A 15,744-nucleotide genomic window follows, 5' to 3' on the forward strand; every position below is an offset into this window, starting at 1 on the left:
TAAAATCCTGGTGGGTGGGTAGGGGGGATTAAGCCATTGACCAAATTAACCAGCTTTGAAGTGAATCACAACATTACAATTACATTTATTTAGTAGGAAATAAGTATTTGAAAATCAGACAAAAAGATAAAGGTGAAAGACTGTTGCTGCATCTGTAATCACTTACTGTCAGATATTGTACTATATTTGATGAAGGACACATTTCTCGACCGGTGTGTATAGATTCCGGACATCCTTCATCCCGGCGCGTGGCCAGATGTAATAACAACAACCGGGAAAATAATCTACACTGGTTTTGTTAAACAAGCACAATTTTTAAGCACAAGGAACAACTTTCTTGGTATATAAAGCACAGCTGAGATGAGCAGTTTAACATGCGGTTCTCCACCATTATTTTTTTTTCTAGTGTTTTGAATGTGATGTCTCCTTTGCTCCAGAGGGATTTGGGGATTGTAAAGTGTCCAGTAAATCCACACTTTAGAATCTTGTCGGAAACAGTAGGTCATCCAGGTATTTCTCACTTACCGTTTACGGTTTATGAATACAGAGGTTTCAGACATACTAATCCTTTGGTATACTATATAGCAGGGAAGTATGGATATTTGGATGCAAGGTGTGTACTTTTCATGAGAGCATGAACTTAAATCCTATGAAGCTTTGTGAATGATTTAATGGAATTAAAAATGCCAGACGCTGTTTTACTCCCTGGTGTAAATAAAGGTACAGTAGATGCTATTATAGTATATTTTCACTGTGGTATTTTGTGTTACATGGTTAATATATAAAAACCCTATTACTGAGTAACTCAATTATTAATGGCATCAAATCAATGGTTTCTGCCAAAAAACATGGTTACTACAATATTACTATAGTAGAATTACATATATTTAAATTTTAATATATTGTTATGAGTGATATTAAAGAAAGTATTAAGAGAGGGGACAGAAATCAGAATGGGAAAAAGAGTGCGAAAACAGTCTCACCGGCATTATGCGCCATGCCACTGTAACAGCACTCATAATGCAGTTTGTCGTAAATTTATGTTTCCAATAGACTATTGGGGTACAAATAGCCACGCTGCGTGGCATGTGTTATTTACAACTTGGTGAGAATAGTCACTCTGTTAAAAATTTATAAAACTATTGATTTAAATTTGTTCATTAGAAGTTTATAATCAATCCATATATTTAAAGTATATTGCAAAATATTCAGATATACACTCATACGGTTTAAGGTGTACAATTAAAGCTTAAGGAGAACAACTTTTTGTGCCACTCCTTGAGAATTATGAAAGTAGACGCTTTTGCTGCTGTTTGGTGGTGCGATTCTATGATCTCCCTCAGGATCATGAGTAGTGTAGTTCTTTATCTGGAATTCCACTATTAAACATGTTGAAAGTTGAAATAGCACTGACTCATGCAGAAGTTTATACCATCAACAACCTCTGATCTCACAATTCTCCTTTGGAAAATATAAATGTAATTTTTTACTTCCAGTACCAGACTCTTGTGCACTTTTTTGTTAAAGCTCTATCAGGTTGACAGCACATCAAATACAGACAGCTGATGCAGTATCATGCAGTTTTTCTGTAAGAGTATAAAAAGCCAAACTGTTGTCAACCACAACAGTTCACTCTATTATGTATCACTGAGTACTGATTCACCAATAGACCATATACAGTTGGTGAATAGAGCTCAGATCAAACCAGTGGGTTCATAGAGAAAGACAATTCTGAGGTCTTGGAATAGGGCCTGACCTAGAGAAAAGCCAATTTCCCCAGCTGTTAGCTTAGGCACAGTTTGTTAATTTAGCTCTCTTATATTTTCGCCAAAGCTGTTATGCAGCATCTGTCTATGGTTCCCTCTCTCTTCCCCTCTTTCCCTATGTCTGTATGGGTGTGTGACAGTGCAGCACTAGCCTGATTCATCTCTTTTCGGTAGATTGCTGTATCTGTCTGGCTGTTTTTCATGTCTGTTCAGACTGAAAAATAGCTTAGGGTGCATCTACATGAGAAGACACTGCTCTGCTTGTTCGATGCCACGATGCCACGCCGCATCAATTCAGCATCAGGATTACTGTTCCATGGGAAGAAATTGTGGAGCCACAGCTTCTCTGACGACTACTCTCTCCGACGGGAGTTATGGAATGATGGCTTGTATCGTTATAAAGCAAGAACAGGCGTTTGACGTGTGTAGACCATAAAGTAGGTACCCCATTCGCTCCACAATGTTAAAATCAGAGAGGAATGCTGCTTTAAACTAGCCCGTTAAATGGTTTGGGGCTTTGACGGCCCCATGTCTGGAGAGCAACCCACTAAAATGGTTGTGGCAGAAATGGTGAACAGGACTATCCAACAACAGAGGGCTGTAAATAAAGCATGTCATGCAACACATAGTCCAGGCCATGGCTGCCAGGCTCTGATATGGTCTTATGGCGGCTGGCCTAGCTTATTTCCCCTGGGGTTGGAGATGGAGGTTAGTCATCTCGGGTCACTGGAGAAGATTTTGGGGTATGCTCAGGAAAAGAAATCAGCCCTCTTTTGGCTCTGGGTTCTTCCGGTTTCACTGCCTTTTCTCCCATCTGAAAAGTTTGAAAGCATTCCAGACATTCTTTGGCCTCACTTTCTACATCAACATTTGTCTTCCGATGCTACTTCCAAGCTTTTGCTTTGTTCTACTTTCTCTGTTTTCCTTCACAATTTTTGAAGATCTCTCTCCCCTCTCCTTGACCTTTCCTAATGAAGAAATCGCCCTTCAGTATCACTTTATATATATATATATTTAAAAAAAAGTATTTTCAAATCATAAATACTTTGTGGTACACTACCTATTACAGTTTCAACAACGGTTCTAAAAAATTTAGATATACAAAAAGTTTGAAGGTGGAGTTTCCTGTAGTGCCAGGTGCCTTTAGACAAATCTGATAACACAAGGTCACAATGTGGGTTTGTATATTTGATGAGAGGTCAAGGCAAGGGTGAGAAGCAATTGCCCATAAGAAATCTTCTTTTGCTATCACCTGCAACATGAAATTGTAGTCTCAACTGTCTCTGTAAGGGGGCCAATTTTATATATCTTTCCAAAGTTATAGACTATGATATGCTGTAGCTATGCAAATTTACCAGCACATTATGTACCTTCAGAAGTGAATGTCATTATAAATCAACCTACAGAATAAATGGCTTACTGAAGCTAGGATACAAGAAAGAATTGTAACAAAAATTACACACAGCCTAAATTACTGTTCTCTGTCGTCGTTTCAGTCTGATAATGCATGCATTAATTCTTTCCTTTTATAACTGATCACTTATCTTATTAATGCCATTCTCTCCTCTCATCAGTATTTTATCTGGGACGCACATAAATGAAGTTTGCTCTCAAATCCGAAGGTGATTTATCAATTTATCACTTGGGGGTCCTTAATGAAATCAGTTCTTTTCTTCTTTTATTCAGAATACATATCATCAGCACATTTTGCCTTCTAAAGGCTGAGAATGTGGCTCATAATAACCATACACAAATCATTTGAATTTCAACCAGGTTTAAACATCCAAGCAATTCTCAGTATGCTGCATGATATTAACATTGTAACTACTTTCTAGCCAGCTACACATTAATAATCTTGAGTGACTATATATATTGCATTTGTCCTGTGTTTCCCACCCTTTATTTACCCATGAGAAAAACACACTGTAATTTGTATAAATTGAATTGAGAAGTTACAACTTACAGATAACAAAGACTTCTAACAGGCTTACCAAAATAAAATCAAAATCTTTCCAAGGACCCCTAGAAACCTGTCGAAGAACCCCTTGGGAATCACTGTTCTATTCTACTATCTCTGCTTTTGTTCTCTGGTCTCAATTGACTGATCATTCCTCAGAGTATTGGCAGTGGATCAGCCTTCATTAAGCGGCCTACGGTTCCAAGCTATCATTGATTAGCTAAGTGATTTGTTATCTTAAGCCATCATTAACGGCTTCTCAGTGGTCGGTCAGAGACACTGCCTTCCCTGTTCATGCTCTCTTGACGTTCTCTTAATGATCCTATTTAGATAATTACCTTCTCAAATGTTTATAATTACATTGACATATGAAGCTCTATGGAAGTGGTAATGAAAGGCATGTAAATCCTACTGATGTTGGCTTTGTATTCAAGATCCATATTTATAAAAATAGTAGTGCTATGACAATTTCAATATTTCACTGTTTGTTTGAGTGGTCTGACTTGCGAACCTTTGGCTCAACCAATTGTATATGTTTGGTGCGATACTACCTGTTTGTTTGAATAATAACGGATGTACTGAGTGTTTTTACAACAGTCATTATTTTTGCTGTTCTGTTTGGTAATAATAGTGGTGCACAGCAGCTTTACATTAGACAATTTCAAGCTTGTAGTAGGTGACATTAAGTATTCATTTTACGTAAATGGACCAATCATGTTACCTGAATTGACTTTGCCACAAAACATTTGTTATAATTAGCACTGTGGGACGATGAACGTTGTATACGTTTGTATTGTATTTACTTCACCCTCTCTGCATCTGCTTGCTATCCTATGAAACTCTGTTGCTCAGAGTTTCTAATTATGCAAATTAAATGCATAAGGCCTGGCGCATACTCTTAAATGATTAATTGTTGCAAGAGAATAGAATCACTGACACCAATGTATGGCAGCGTCTTCTAGTTTTTGCTATCCTGTTCCGTCGCCCTTCATTCCCCATTTGGCCTCTTCATCCATTCTCACTTTTTTTCCCCCTTCATGTAAGCCTATTGTTGGGTATAATTTGCTGCATTGGGTGTTCAACTATTAGTGTGTGGTGTGGCCTTGTTCAGACTTCAATGGGAGGAATTCTAGAAATGTACTGGAAAGATAGTTAGCCCTGATAAAACGTCACAAAGTCATTTCACTATAGAAATAGACCCACAATAGATGTGGTTGTGTGTGTGTGTGAGAGAGAGAGAGAGAGACCGAGAGAGAGACCGAGAGAGAGAGTGAGAGAGCGAGAGAGAGAGAATGTATGTACATGAGTGCATTTTTGACAGCAAGGCCACACTGTGACAAATGAGAGTTGGCTGTTTTGCATTGTGTAACTCAATTGGCGCTTAGCCATAGGAAAATTAGAAGGTTTTTTTTTTAAATAAAGAAATGGAGGCTGTTGGATTTTAATACATGTACGTGTCGACTTAACACCGCAGCACTGAAAAGTGACACTGATTTGTTTATGTTTGCACTGTGATTGTAGCAAACAGCATTTCCACTAAAGTTTCAATGCAAATGTTCTCAGCTTGTTAACACTTGAGCAGAGAGATAGCTGAGAACTATTCATTCATATAGTGAGGTTCATTCTATTGAAACCACTGTGGAATATATAACTGAAACTCATATGATGGCTTGTCATTTCCCTGGTTTTACAGGCTTTCTTTTGTATAAATACAACAATCAATTGTACAATACGTTCATAAGGTATTAAAAGCATGCTTTGCTTTGTGATACAATAGAAATATCTGTATCAAACCTTTAAGTAGATCCTTACCCCAGTCTGTGTTCAGACTGTACCAATAGGTTTGACTATTACAGATGATAGTATCAGGATTGTGACAGTTCTCTAGAGCTTCTCTTTGCATCTCTGAAGTGCAGAAGTAATTTTCCAGATAGATTGCATTGCACTTTAATTTGATAGACATTTGTGTTTTCTTCACATCTTCTCTCTATCTGAAGTTTTTGAGATTCTGAAAAATACAATACCTGCCAATTGGAAAAAATCCACCCCTTTCTATGCATACCGTGACAATCTAAAGCACACCAGTTTTGGGTAAATTATTTTAAAATAGCAATCCACTACAAAGTACCAATTATTTCCTGTAAAATTGTAATAAGATTACTTTTCAATGAAGTAATTATTAAAGTAATCATTTTACTTATCCATCCATCCATCCATCGTCAACCGCTTATCCTGTGTACAGGGTCGCAGGGGGCTGGAGCCTATCCCAGCTAACATTGGGCGAAAGGCGGGGGACACCCTGGACAGGTCGCCAGTCCATCGCAGGGCCACACATAGACAGACATACACTCACACTCACCTCCACATCCACACCTAGGGCAATTTTTTTGGAGACACAAATTAACCTAGCCTGCATGTCTTTTGGATGGTGGGAGGAAGCCGGAGTACCCGGAGAGAACCCACGCAGACACGGGGAGAACATGCAAACTCCACACAGAAAGGCCGGGGCAACCAGGGTTTGAACCCACAACCTTCTTGCTGTGAGGCGACAGTGCTAACCGCTGCACCACCGTGCCGCCACTTTACTAATTTTCCACTCAACAAATTCAAAATAATGTCTATATATCTTGTTCATTGTTGCACACAAGTGATACACTCAGCACCTCACATTTCTCCTTCACAATGACTCGTTACAGGGCCATAATATATGTATTCTACATAAATTATATATTAGAAATAAGCATAACCCTATAATGTACTTAAAGGTGCTGTAAGCGTTTTTTTTTTTTTCATGGAAGGGTATGCAAAAAATCCTACTACTCCCTCAAAGAAATTAATGAAATAAGTGTTGAGTTATCTCACTGGTCTAGAATTTATAAACAGCAAAAAAAAAATGTGTCCGTGGGCCGCAGTCTTTAACGCTTTCTGCCTGATAATCATTTTGCACATTCTTATAGTATTGTAGTTGCAGCAAATTATTGAGGCATAATGCCACTTTTATGCCACGTTGCTCATAACAGTTGTCAGTTGAGGGCGCTATTTTGCTGCTGTTGTTTTTGACAACGGTTTCTGCTTGGGTCTTTGGAGTGCGGGTTTTGGAAAAAGGGGCATGGCTAATCCAATGGCTTAGTTTGTGGAAATTCTTGAATAGCTAAAATCGCTTGCAGCACATTTAAAAGTAATTAAATTAATTGAAAGGCAGTAACTGTAATATGATTACAAGAATTTAAAATGTAATACATTACAGTACTTTTTGACTAAAAATTATTAGATTACAAAATTACTTTGTAATTGGATTACGCCCAACACTGAAGGACACACAAACGGACATTTAAAAAGCTAGTGAGCTCCCTACCTAGATAACATTTTAAGGCTGCTATTCCAGAAAGAAGGCAGCAGCATTTTTCTGCCTTGTTTTGGCCACAATCTAAGGGGTAATTCAGACCGAATGCATTCTTATGTTTAAAAAAAAAGCTAGTCGGAGCATAAGAAATGGAACAAAATGCAGGTGTCTCAACACCTTTTTAATAAAAATATTATTTAACCTTGACACTGTCTTAAAAACATGGTGCTCCTTTTCAAGATGCTGATAAAATGAGATGTGGCACAATGGTCACAGATCTCCATCTAGTGCATATTTACATTAAAAAAAAACAGAACGGCGAGATACAAAAAAAGTTTTTATTTGTGATTTATTATTTATTTGGAACAAATTAATCCAGTTGGAATAAATGTTAATAATAAATATACTTAGCCTGTATTTCATTCAATACTGAAATGTATCAATAAAATAGTTCAGTCTTTAAAAATTACTGTTTTATCCCATATTTGTGTGCCACATTTGTGTATGCTATGTAGCAGTTTGTGCTAACGCTAAACTGTATTGGAGTCCTATTTGTACTGTATGACACTAGTTGTGTTTCTGCTTTTTTAGAGCATTTCAAATTAGTCACTTATGAGGTTCCATTTCAGTTAGGATGCTTCCATTGAAGGCAGATGCCCTATGTAGTCAGTAGACAGAGGGGCAGCCCACTAGCATTTTAAAAACAGAGCTTCACACACACTCTGGCCCCCTCCCCATTTCTGCCTCTGTGTGAAGCCCTTTTGTTAAAAGTCCCCTGGGTTCAGTCCTCGGTCTCATGTCTTTGATGACAGTTCTTTGACACAATACATCGAATGGACCATTAGCGCTGACTGTCACAAATTCTATTGGTGGATGACTTAATAACTGATCTTAATCTCAGTGATCTTGGACTGATGATAGAGCTGTGTACGTGTGTTTGTGAGAGAGGGTTGGTTTAAAGTACATCAGAGTGCTGGTTTTCTTCATTAAGTGAATGGTGACCAGCAATGTGAGATATTCCACCACCTCACCTGACTCTTCTTTGCATGTTCCTTGTACAGTGCCAGAGCTCCGCTGCCATGACGACGGTGGCCAAACCTGTCATCTGGATCTTCTGGTTCCTGCGGTTGGTTTGTGCAGCCTTCCCTGAGGAACCGGGACCCCTGAACTTCATCCACTCTGAAGGTTAAGATAACTCTCTTTCACACGCAGCCAGTCAGGGTCAGGGTAGGACCTCTGTCAGGCTCTTAGCTTTCACTTTCCTACGCAGAGCAGACATGTGATTGATCACTGATTGATGGTATTGATCCCATGCATCCCAGCTTAACACATGTTGGTCTATCTATGCTGAAAGATGTTAAAAGCAGGGGGTTTATAATACTCCAGGCAGAAGGATAAACCGGCAGGGGAGCTGTACGAAGCGCCAGGGAAATTATTATAACTTACTGATAGAGAGGAAGAGATAGAGGAGAGCTACAACACTACTGGACCAGCAATGTTGATGATAAGGAAAAACTAAATCTGTCAAAAAGACCAAACTGAGGTGGCTGTCAACAGTTATTGTGATCAGACAATAACTTGAGACAAATCATTGAGATCAATTTTTTTCCCCATTCTCATGGTTGATGTGAACATTAACTGAATCACATGAATAGGTAGGTGCACAGTTGTTCCTAATAAAGTGCTCAGTGAGTGTATATATACACACATACACAGTATATTTATAAAGGATATACAATAGGGAAAGTTGTGATTTGAACATGTGTGTCTTTAAACTAAAAATGTACCAGATCATGTCTTACTCTTATATTATGACCAAAGATGTTAAAATGTTTAGTTTTTTTTTTAATTTTTATATAATTTGGTCATGTCTTGTCTAGGGCTAGAGCCAAGACTGCCAATAGTACCCCTGCCCACACAAGCGCAATTGAGAGATGGTACAACTCCCTGTCAAGACTTTCCCTTAATTACTCATAATCTCTTCTTAATTTATTTTTCTCAGTGGTGAGACGGTATCCTCTGTTTCTGGGACGACCTCATCGCTCATCTCTTAGACAGGAGCCCTTGCACATTCAGAGAATCCTGCAGGTCAATCGTACCCTTTACATTGGAGCCAGGTAAAGCAAGAAATAATGCTGATTAGTGTGCTCACCCAGTAATTATTGTAATATCAGCATCTGTAATTACCTGCACAGAGATGTTTGTTCAAGCACATTATTTGACATTCAAAAACAATTTTTTTTAAGTCAAGAGTCTGAATTGCTGCTGCTTCTGCATGGTAATTAAACCGATTTAAACCCTTTTAAGGACATGCTGTCTCTCCCTGCTCTGTCTCGCTTTTGGTGGTACAAAGTTATAACTGAATAGCTCAGACACCTGTAGTCTTGAGCCACACACACTCTGTTTGTCTTGGGGGGGGGGGGGAGTGGGGAGGGGTATGCTGAGCAGTGGTGTCCAAAAAGCTTTTGGGCATGGTGTTTAGTTCAGGGTGGGGTTTCGAAAGGATTACAGGGTCAATTATATTTTTGCTTAATTGCAGTTGCCCGTCCCTGCTTCACAGAAGTCTCGGTTTAGAAATAGATAAACAAAAACAAAACTTCATTAGGTTTGGTGCTTTACAAAAATAAGCTGTTTCTTAAATTTGTCCTATGAATTTCTGAACCACGCTTCCCAAAAATGGTCAGCATGTCCATTTGGGGAGGTCAAACATATGGTTATAGTTACTGAAAGCTGTAAGGGTCCAGGAGGCGGGCGTCCTGCTCTAATAAAGACCATCATACTGTGTCAGGAAATGACCTGCTTGCTAGACCTTTGAGTGTAGACCATGTCAAACCTTCAATCCCAATAAGAAATAAAATAACAAAGTGCCATACAACCTCAGACACCCAGACTGGGCTCTCTCATAATAAAAGGGTAGAAGTATGTGGCCTAAAGTTGCCCTCGGGTCATTCAGTTAGTAAAAAAAAAAAAAAAAAAAAAACAGAGCCAAGCTACCATTTCACAGACGTTTTCCAATATAGCTGCCACTGTGGATGTTGTAATTCAGTGAAATTCAAGTCCTGCTGTGTCCAGTCAGCAAACTGTACCTATCAGTGTTTGAAGTAAATGGAGGTGTTTGCCATACCCAACAAAAATCCTCTGTAAAAAAAGAGGATTATTTAGCCAATGACTTGTGGAAGCAACTGATAATGATAGCGAATGAAGGTGAACTAGGAGGCAATAGTGCTTGGGAGAGAGGGAGAAAGAGAGAGATAGTTAGTGAAGTTTTAAGTCTGGATTTACTGGATATTAGGATACTGGAATGACTGAATAAAGTCTGCAATGGTGTGCTCAAGCCTGATAAGGGGTGCAGGCAGACTAAATCCTGTTAGCATTAGAATAACCACTCAAGGCCATGCCCTGAGAAAATGGGCAGACTCTCAACTTCACCTGGTCAGGGTTGACAGGAGAAAATTATTTAGCTGGACATTCTCGATGTCCTCTGTTCACTCTGAATATTTCTGGACACCCCAAGTAGTCACAAACTCTTGACTACACTAATGGGGGGGAAAAAACAGCTTAATCGTTAAATCTTAGCTGGTTTGATGATCTTAGCTGGTCTCCCAGCCTGGTCAAATTTTTCTAATTGCTGGTTTTAGAGGGGTTTTGGGGCACTTGTCAGCTGGTTTGGCTTTGAAACCATCTGGCCGACCAGCTGAATAACAGATTTTCAAGGTTGGGAGGCCACCTAGATCAGCTTAAATCCAGCTATCCAGGCTGGTATACAAGCTAAACCAGCTAAGACCATGTAAGGGTACAGGTTAAACCAACCTATGATTGTTTACTGGTCTTAGCTGGTTTAAGGTGATTTAGCTGGTCTCCCATCTTGGGCAAGCTGATTTTGAGCTAAATTAGCTGGCCTGCTAGCTGGTCTCTCAGTCTGTCCAGCTGACAAGAGCCCAAAATACTAAAACCTGCAAAACAGATCAGCCTAACCAGCTTGTCTAAGTTAGGAGACTGGCTAGACCAGCTGAAGACTAGCTTAAACACAGCTAAGAACAGGTAAGGGTACAGGTTTAAATGGCTTAAGGTGGTTTGCTGGTCTTAGCTGGTTTAAGCTGGTTTAGCTGATCTCCCAGCCTGGGCAAGATGGTGTTTAGCTGGATTAGCTGGTACTTCAGCCTGACCAGCTGAAAAATGCCCAAACCCATCTAAAACCAGCAAAACAGACCAGCCTGACCAGCTTGTCTAAGTTAGGAGACCGGCTAGACCAGCCGAAGACGGCTTGGCCAAGCTTGGAGACCAATTGCCATCTCAGGCGGGTTTAAGGGGATAGTTCACTTAAAAATGTACTCACTTTCATACCATCCCAGATGTGTATGAACACAGATATGCATATGTTCAACATATCACTCGCATATGGTTAAGGCTGTCTTTGTAAGTGATATAATAGGTGTGGGTGAGAAACATTTTAATATTTAATATTCACATTCTGAAAGTGAAAGTGAACATGAAGATTTGAAGATTTGAACATGAAGAGTCGTATGGATTATTTTTATGTTGCCTTAATGTGATGTTTGGAGCTTCAAAAGTCTAGCATTCATTCACTTCCATTGTATGGACCTACAAAGCTTAAATATTCTTCTAAAAACCTTTGTTTGTGTTCAGTAGAAGAGGGAAAGTCATACACATCTGTGATGGCATGAAAGCTTGTAAATGGTGAGAGAATTTTCATTTTTGGATAAACTATGCCTTTAAGCTGTTTTTTCAGAGTAGAAATTGACTTTTGGTGGAAAACTTCAACCAACCCATAAATAAATAGACCCGAAAGACAAATTAGGTGTTTCTTTTTTGATCTGTATAAATAATTAATGTCCTGAGTAACTATAGGAGGGAGAGGAATTTTGCCTGTGGTGACACTGTTAAATCATATAAAATCCAGCCTCGGCCACCTCTTAGTATCTGACCTTTTTAGGAGGTCAAATCTTTCAATTAAGCCCAGGAGTGAAACTCAACACATTCTTCCCTCAAACCTGTCACTAACGGTGGGGGACAGGCTCTGGCTGACCTTGGAGGTCATGGAAAGGCTAGTGGAGGTTGAACTCTGTCTGAGACATGCAGCCTCCACAGATAGAGTGTTGTTAAGAATGTTGTAACTGCTATTACGAATGCCAACAGTACATGGATGCAAGTGGTGTTAGAGCTCTAAAAATTTACAGAGCCTCCAGAAGACCCCCCATTGGCACAAAGCTATTTGGCATTTGTAAGTGATTGCTAGGACATTACCTGGTGCAGGGGCGAATTGTGCCATACAGGTATGTGCTGAGGGGCTTTATCATTTGCCAGGTGTAATTCTGATCCTCAGCAAGCTGCACGGATTGAGTCATCATTCATGTCTGTAGCACAAACAATGTGGGACGAGTTACACAGCTAAATTCAATATGTAAGGTTTAGGGGTTAGATAAAAAAGGCTGTATACTCGATAAAGAAAGAGACAGAACAGAAAAGATACAAACAGAAGGACCGATAAAGCTAAGAGTTTCCACTGGCACCAGTCGTGTCATTATAAAAGCAGTTTACCATTTTCTAATCTAGCCCATGGTCTGCAAGTCTTGTTCAAACCATCTATATTGTTTGGTAACGTTGTGTACTATAAAGCCTGCTTTTATTTCCATGTAAATGTGACTGTACAGAAGAACTATAAAACAGACCTTTCGCTTTACTCTCTACTTGGTGCTTGTATACTGCTTAAACTTTGTGCTCTCTAAATAAGGCAAGCACTGTGTAAGTGTATGATAATTTTAACCAGGGCACTTAGGGGCCGCCCTGCACTGAGAGTGAATAGCCAAGGGGGATTCGTTTTAACAAACCACACAGAGTGGGATTGAATAATTTATAGTCAGTCTCGTCAAACTCTCCTCGAGAACTCACAAACACACACACACACACACACACTAGCACACACAGCCTACATTTTTGTTGATGAGTTCCACAGAGCAGTGATGCAGATGGAAGGCTGTGAAAGATAAGATCAATACTGCTGCAATAACGTGAGCTTGGTAGATTCACCGATTACAACATTTAGAAGGAAAAAGAGAGAGAAAAGATTTTAAATCCTCCAGCACTCTCGTTCGGCCACATGCATGGCAGCTCTCAGCCGTTGATCAATATGCAGGAATAAACCACCCTCTATAACACCAATCACGCTATGATTAAAAGAGTTCAGATTAACAGACACTTTAATAGATGCCGCAATGTTATAGACAACTTATTAAAGAGGTTCTAGTAGGCAGTTCTGAGCCTAAGATGAACAGTGGGAGTCCTGGATGCTGTGTTCATTGAGAAACAGCATGCAACATGCGTGCAATGTGGGGGTGGGTTATGAATTATTGACGGGAAATCAAGAATATCATAACGCAAAGAACCGTGATTATTTAGGACAAGCTGTGAGGAATTGTTTTACAGAGGGTTTGCTCTAAGATAGCAAATCTGGGTAAATTCATGTAGTAACAATGTAATAGCAATTTCCTTCATATTTAAAGGAATATCCCGGGTTCAATACAAGATAAGCTCAGTCAACAGCATGTGTGGCATAATGTTGATAACCACACAGAAATGTATTTAGACTCGTCCATAGTTTTCTTTAAAGCTAAATCTGGGTTACAGTGAGACACTTAAAATGAAAGTGAATGGGGCCAATTTTTGGAGTGTTTAAAGGCAGAAATATGAAGCTTATAGTTTTATAAAAGCACTTACATTAATTATACTGTTAAAACTTCTGTATTATTTGAGTGGTAAATTATTTAAATTTAAATTTTTACAGTCATTTTAGGGTTTTAGGATTTTTTGACTACATCACGGCGATGTAGTCAAAAAACCCTAAAATGACTGTAAAAATTTACAGTTGAACAAAGTTGAAAAAGCTTCTAAAACGTTACACAGAAAAGGTTAAGTGATTTTATCACTTAACTTTATTAGTCATCATTTACTGACTCTCATGATGTTCCTTTTTTTCATGGAACACAAATATATTAGGGAGATTGTCAGCCTCATTGCCGTTCACATTCATTGTATGGAAAAAAGATGCAATGAAAGTGAATGGTGACTGAAACTATTTCTTTTGTGAACACAAAAGGAGATGCTAGGTTTTATAATAAAGTAATCGGGGTTTGATACAACATAAGGGTGAGTAAATGATGCAAGGATTAAAAATTTTTTTAGGTGAACTATCCCTTTAAGAAATTGTAGGATTTCAGTAATTAATTTTGTTGTGCTGCTGGTCTGTGGTGGGTTACAATCTCTCTCTCTCTCTCTCTCTTTCACATTGTGTTCCTGTGTGTCAGGGATGACCTTTTTCGTGTGGAGCTGGACAACGTGGTGGGAGAAGAAATGTTTTACAGCAAGGTGAGAGCTTACCAGAAACACACACACACACAACCCTCTGTGTTGTGAATGACAGGTCCTTTCATTAATGAACTTCCCTCTAAACTCTGTTACAGAAAAGAACATGGGAATCCAACAAAAATGACATCAGAATCTGTAGAATGAAGGGAAAACATGAGGTGAGTGACACTTTTACCAGGCTATCTTAATTATGGCATACCACTGAATTCTATTATTTTTATATAAAACTATTTATTATGACTACAGATTTTTTATATATATTTTTGGTTTTGTTTTACAAAACAAAGGTGGGAATCAATAAATAAATAAACCTGCAGGTAGAAAAAATAATAAAATAAAAAAAATATATAGAGAGAGATTAAAAATGAAACATTATTGAAATAATGATATGTAAAATAATTATGTGTTGAACTAGAATTGTGCAATTGTGACTTATTATCTAAACATAATACACTGACTACAGATTAACTCTAACCCAAACTCTTGTTATTTCCCTCAAAGGAAACTTTTATTATTAATAATATGTACACTGGCGGTCAAAAGTTTGGAATAATTTACAGATTTTGCTGTTTCGGAAGAAAATTGGTACTTAAATTCACCAAAGTATCATTCAACTGATCACAAAATATAGTTAGGACATTACTGATGTAAAAAACAGCACCATCACTATTTGAAAAAAGTAATTTTTGATCAAATCTAGACAGACCCCATTTCCAGCAGCAATCACTCCAACCCCTTTTCTTGAGTAATCATGCTAAATTGCTCATTTGGTACTAAATCACTTGTCATTATATCAAACACAGCTGAAAGCTATTTGGTTCATTAAATGAAGCTTAACATTGTCTTTGTTTTTGAGTTGCCACAGTATGTATTAGACTGGCATGTCTTAAGTCAATATTAGGTCAATGGCAAAAAAAAGAAACAGCTTTCTCTAGAAACTCATCAGTCAATCATTATTTTGAGGAATGAATGTTATACAATGCTTGAAATTGTCAAAAAGATTTCACACAAAGGTGTACACTACAGTCTTCAAAGACAAATAACATGGACAGAAAGAGATGTGGAAGGCCAGATGTACAACTAAACAAGAGGATAAGAACATCAGAGTCTCTAGTTTGAGAAATAGACACCTCACATGTCCTCAGCTGACAGCTTCATTGAATTCTACCCGCTCAACACCAGTTTCTTGTACAACAGTAAAGAGAAGACTCAGGGGTGCTGGCTTTATGGGAAGAATTGCAAAGAAAAAGCCACTTTTGAAACAGAACAACAAAAAGAAAATGTTAGAGTGGGCA

At 38.5% G+C, this 15,744-nt stretch overlaps 1 protein-coding gene across 2 annotated transcripts in view; it reads left to right on the forward strand.

The window, feature by feature from the left end:
* Positions 1-15,744, forward strand: part of LOC127621234 (semaphorin-6B-like) — a 147,807-nt gene that overhangs the window by 64,545 nt on the left and 67,518 nt on the right. For both annotated transcript variants that reach the window (XM_052094740.1, XM_052094741.1), the window contains exons 2-5: positions 8,128-8,251; positions 9,069-9,183; positions 14,389-14,449; positions 14,545-14,607. In XM_052094740.1, the coding sequence (XP_051950700.1) occupies positions 8,146-8,251; positions 9,069-9,183; positions 14,389-14,449; positions 14,545-14,607 (345 nt within the window). In that variant the 5' untranslated portion in view covers positions 8,128-8,145. The remainder of the gene's footprint in view (positions 1-8,127; positions 8,252-9,068; positions 9,184-14,388; positions 14,450-14,544; positions 14,608-15,744) is intronic.

This window comes from Xyrauchen texanus, chromosome 27 (genome assembly GCF_025860055.1).
Source record: "Xyrauchen texanus isolate HMW12.3.18 chromosome 27, RBS_HiC_50CHRs, whole genome shotgun sequence".
NCBI lineage: Eukaryota > Metazoa > Chordata > Actinopteri > Cypriniformes > Catostomidae > Xyrauchen > Xyrauchen texanus.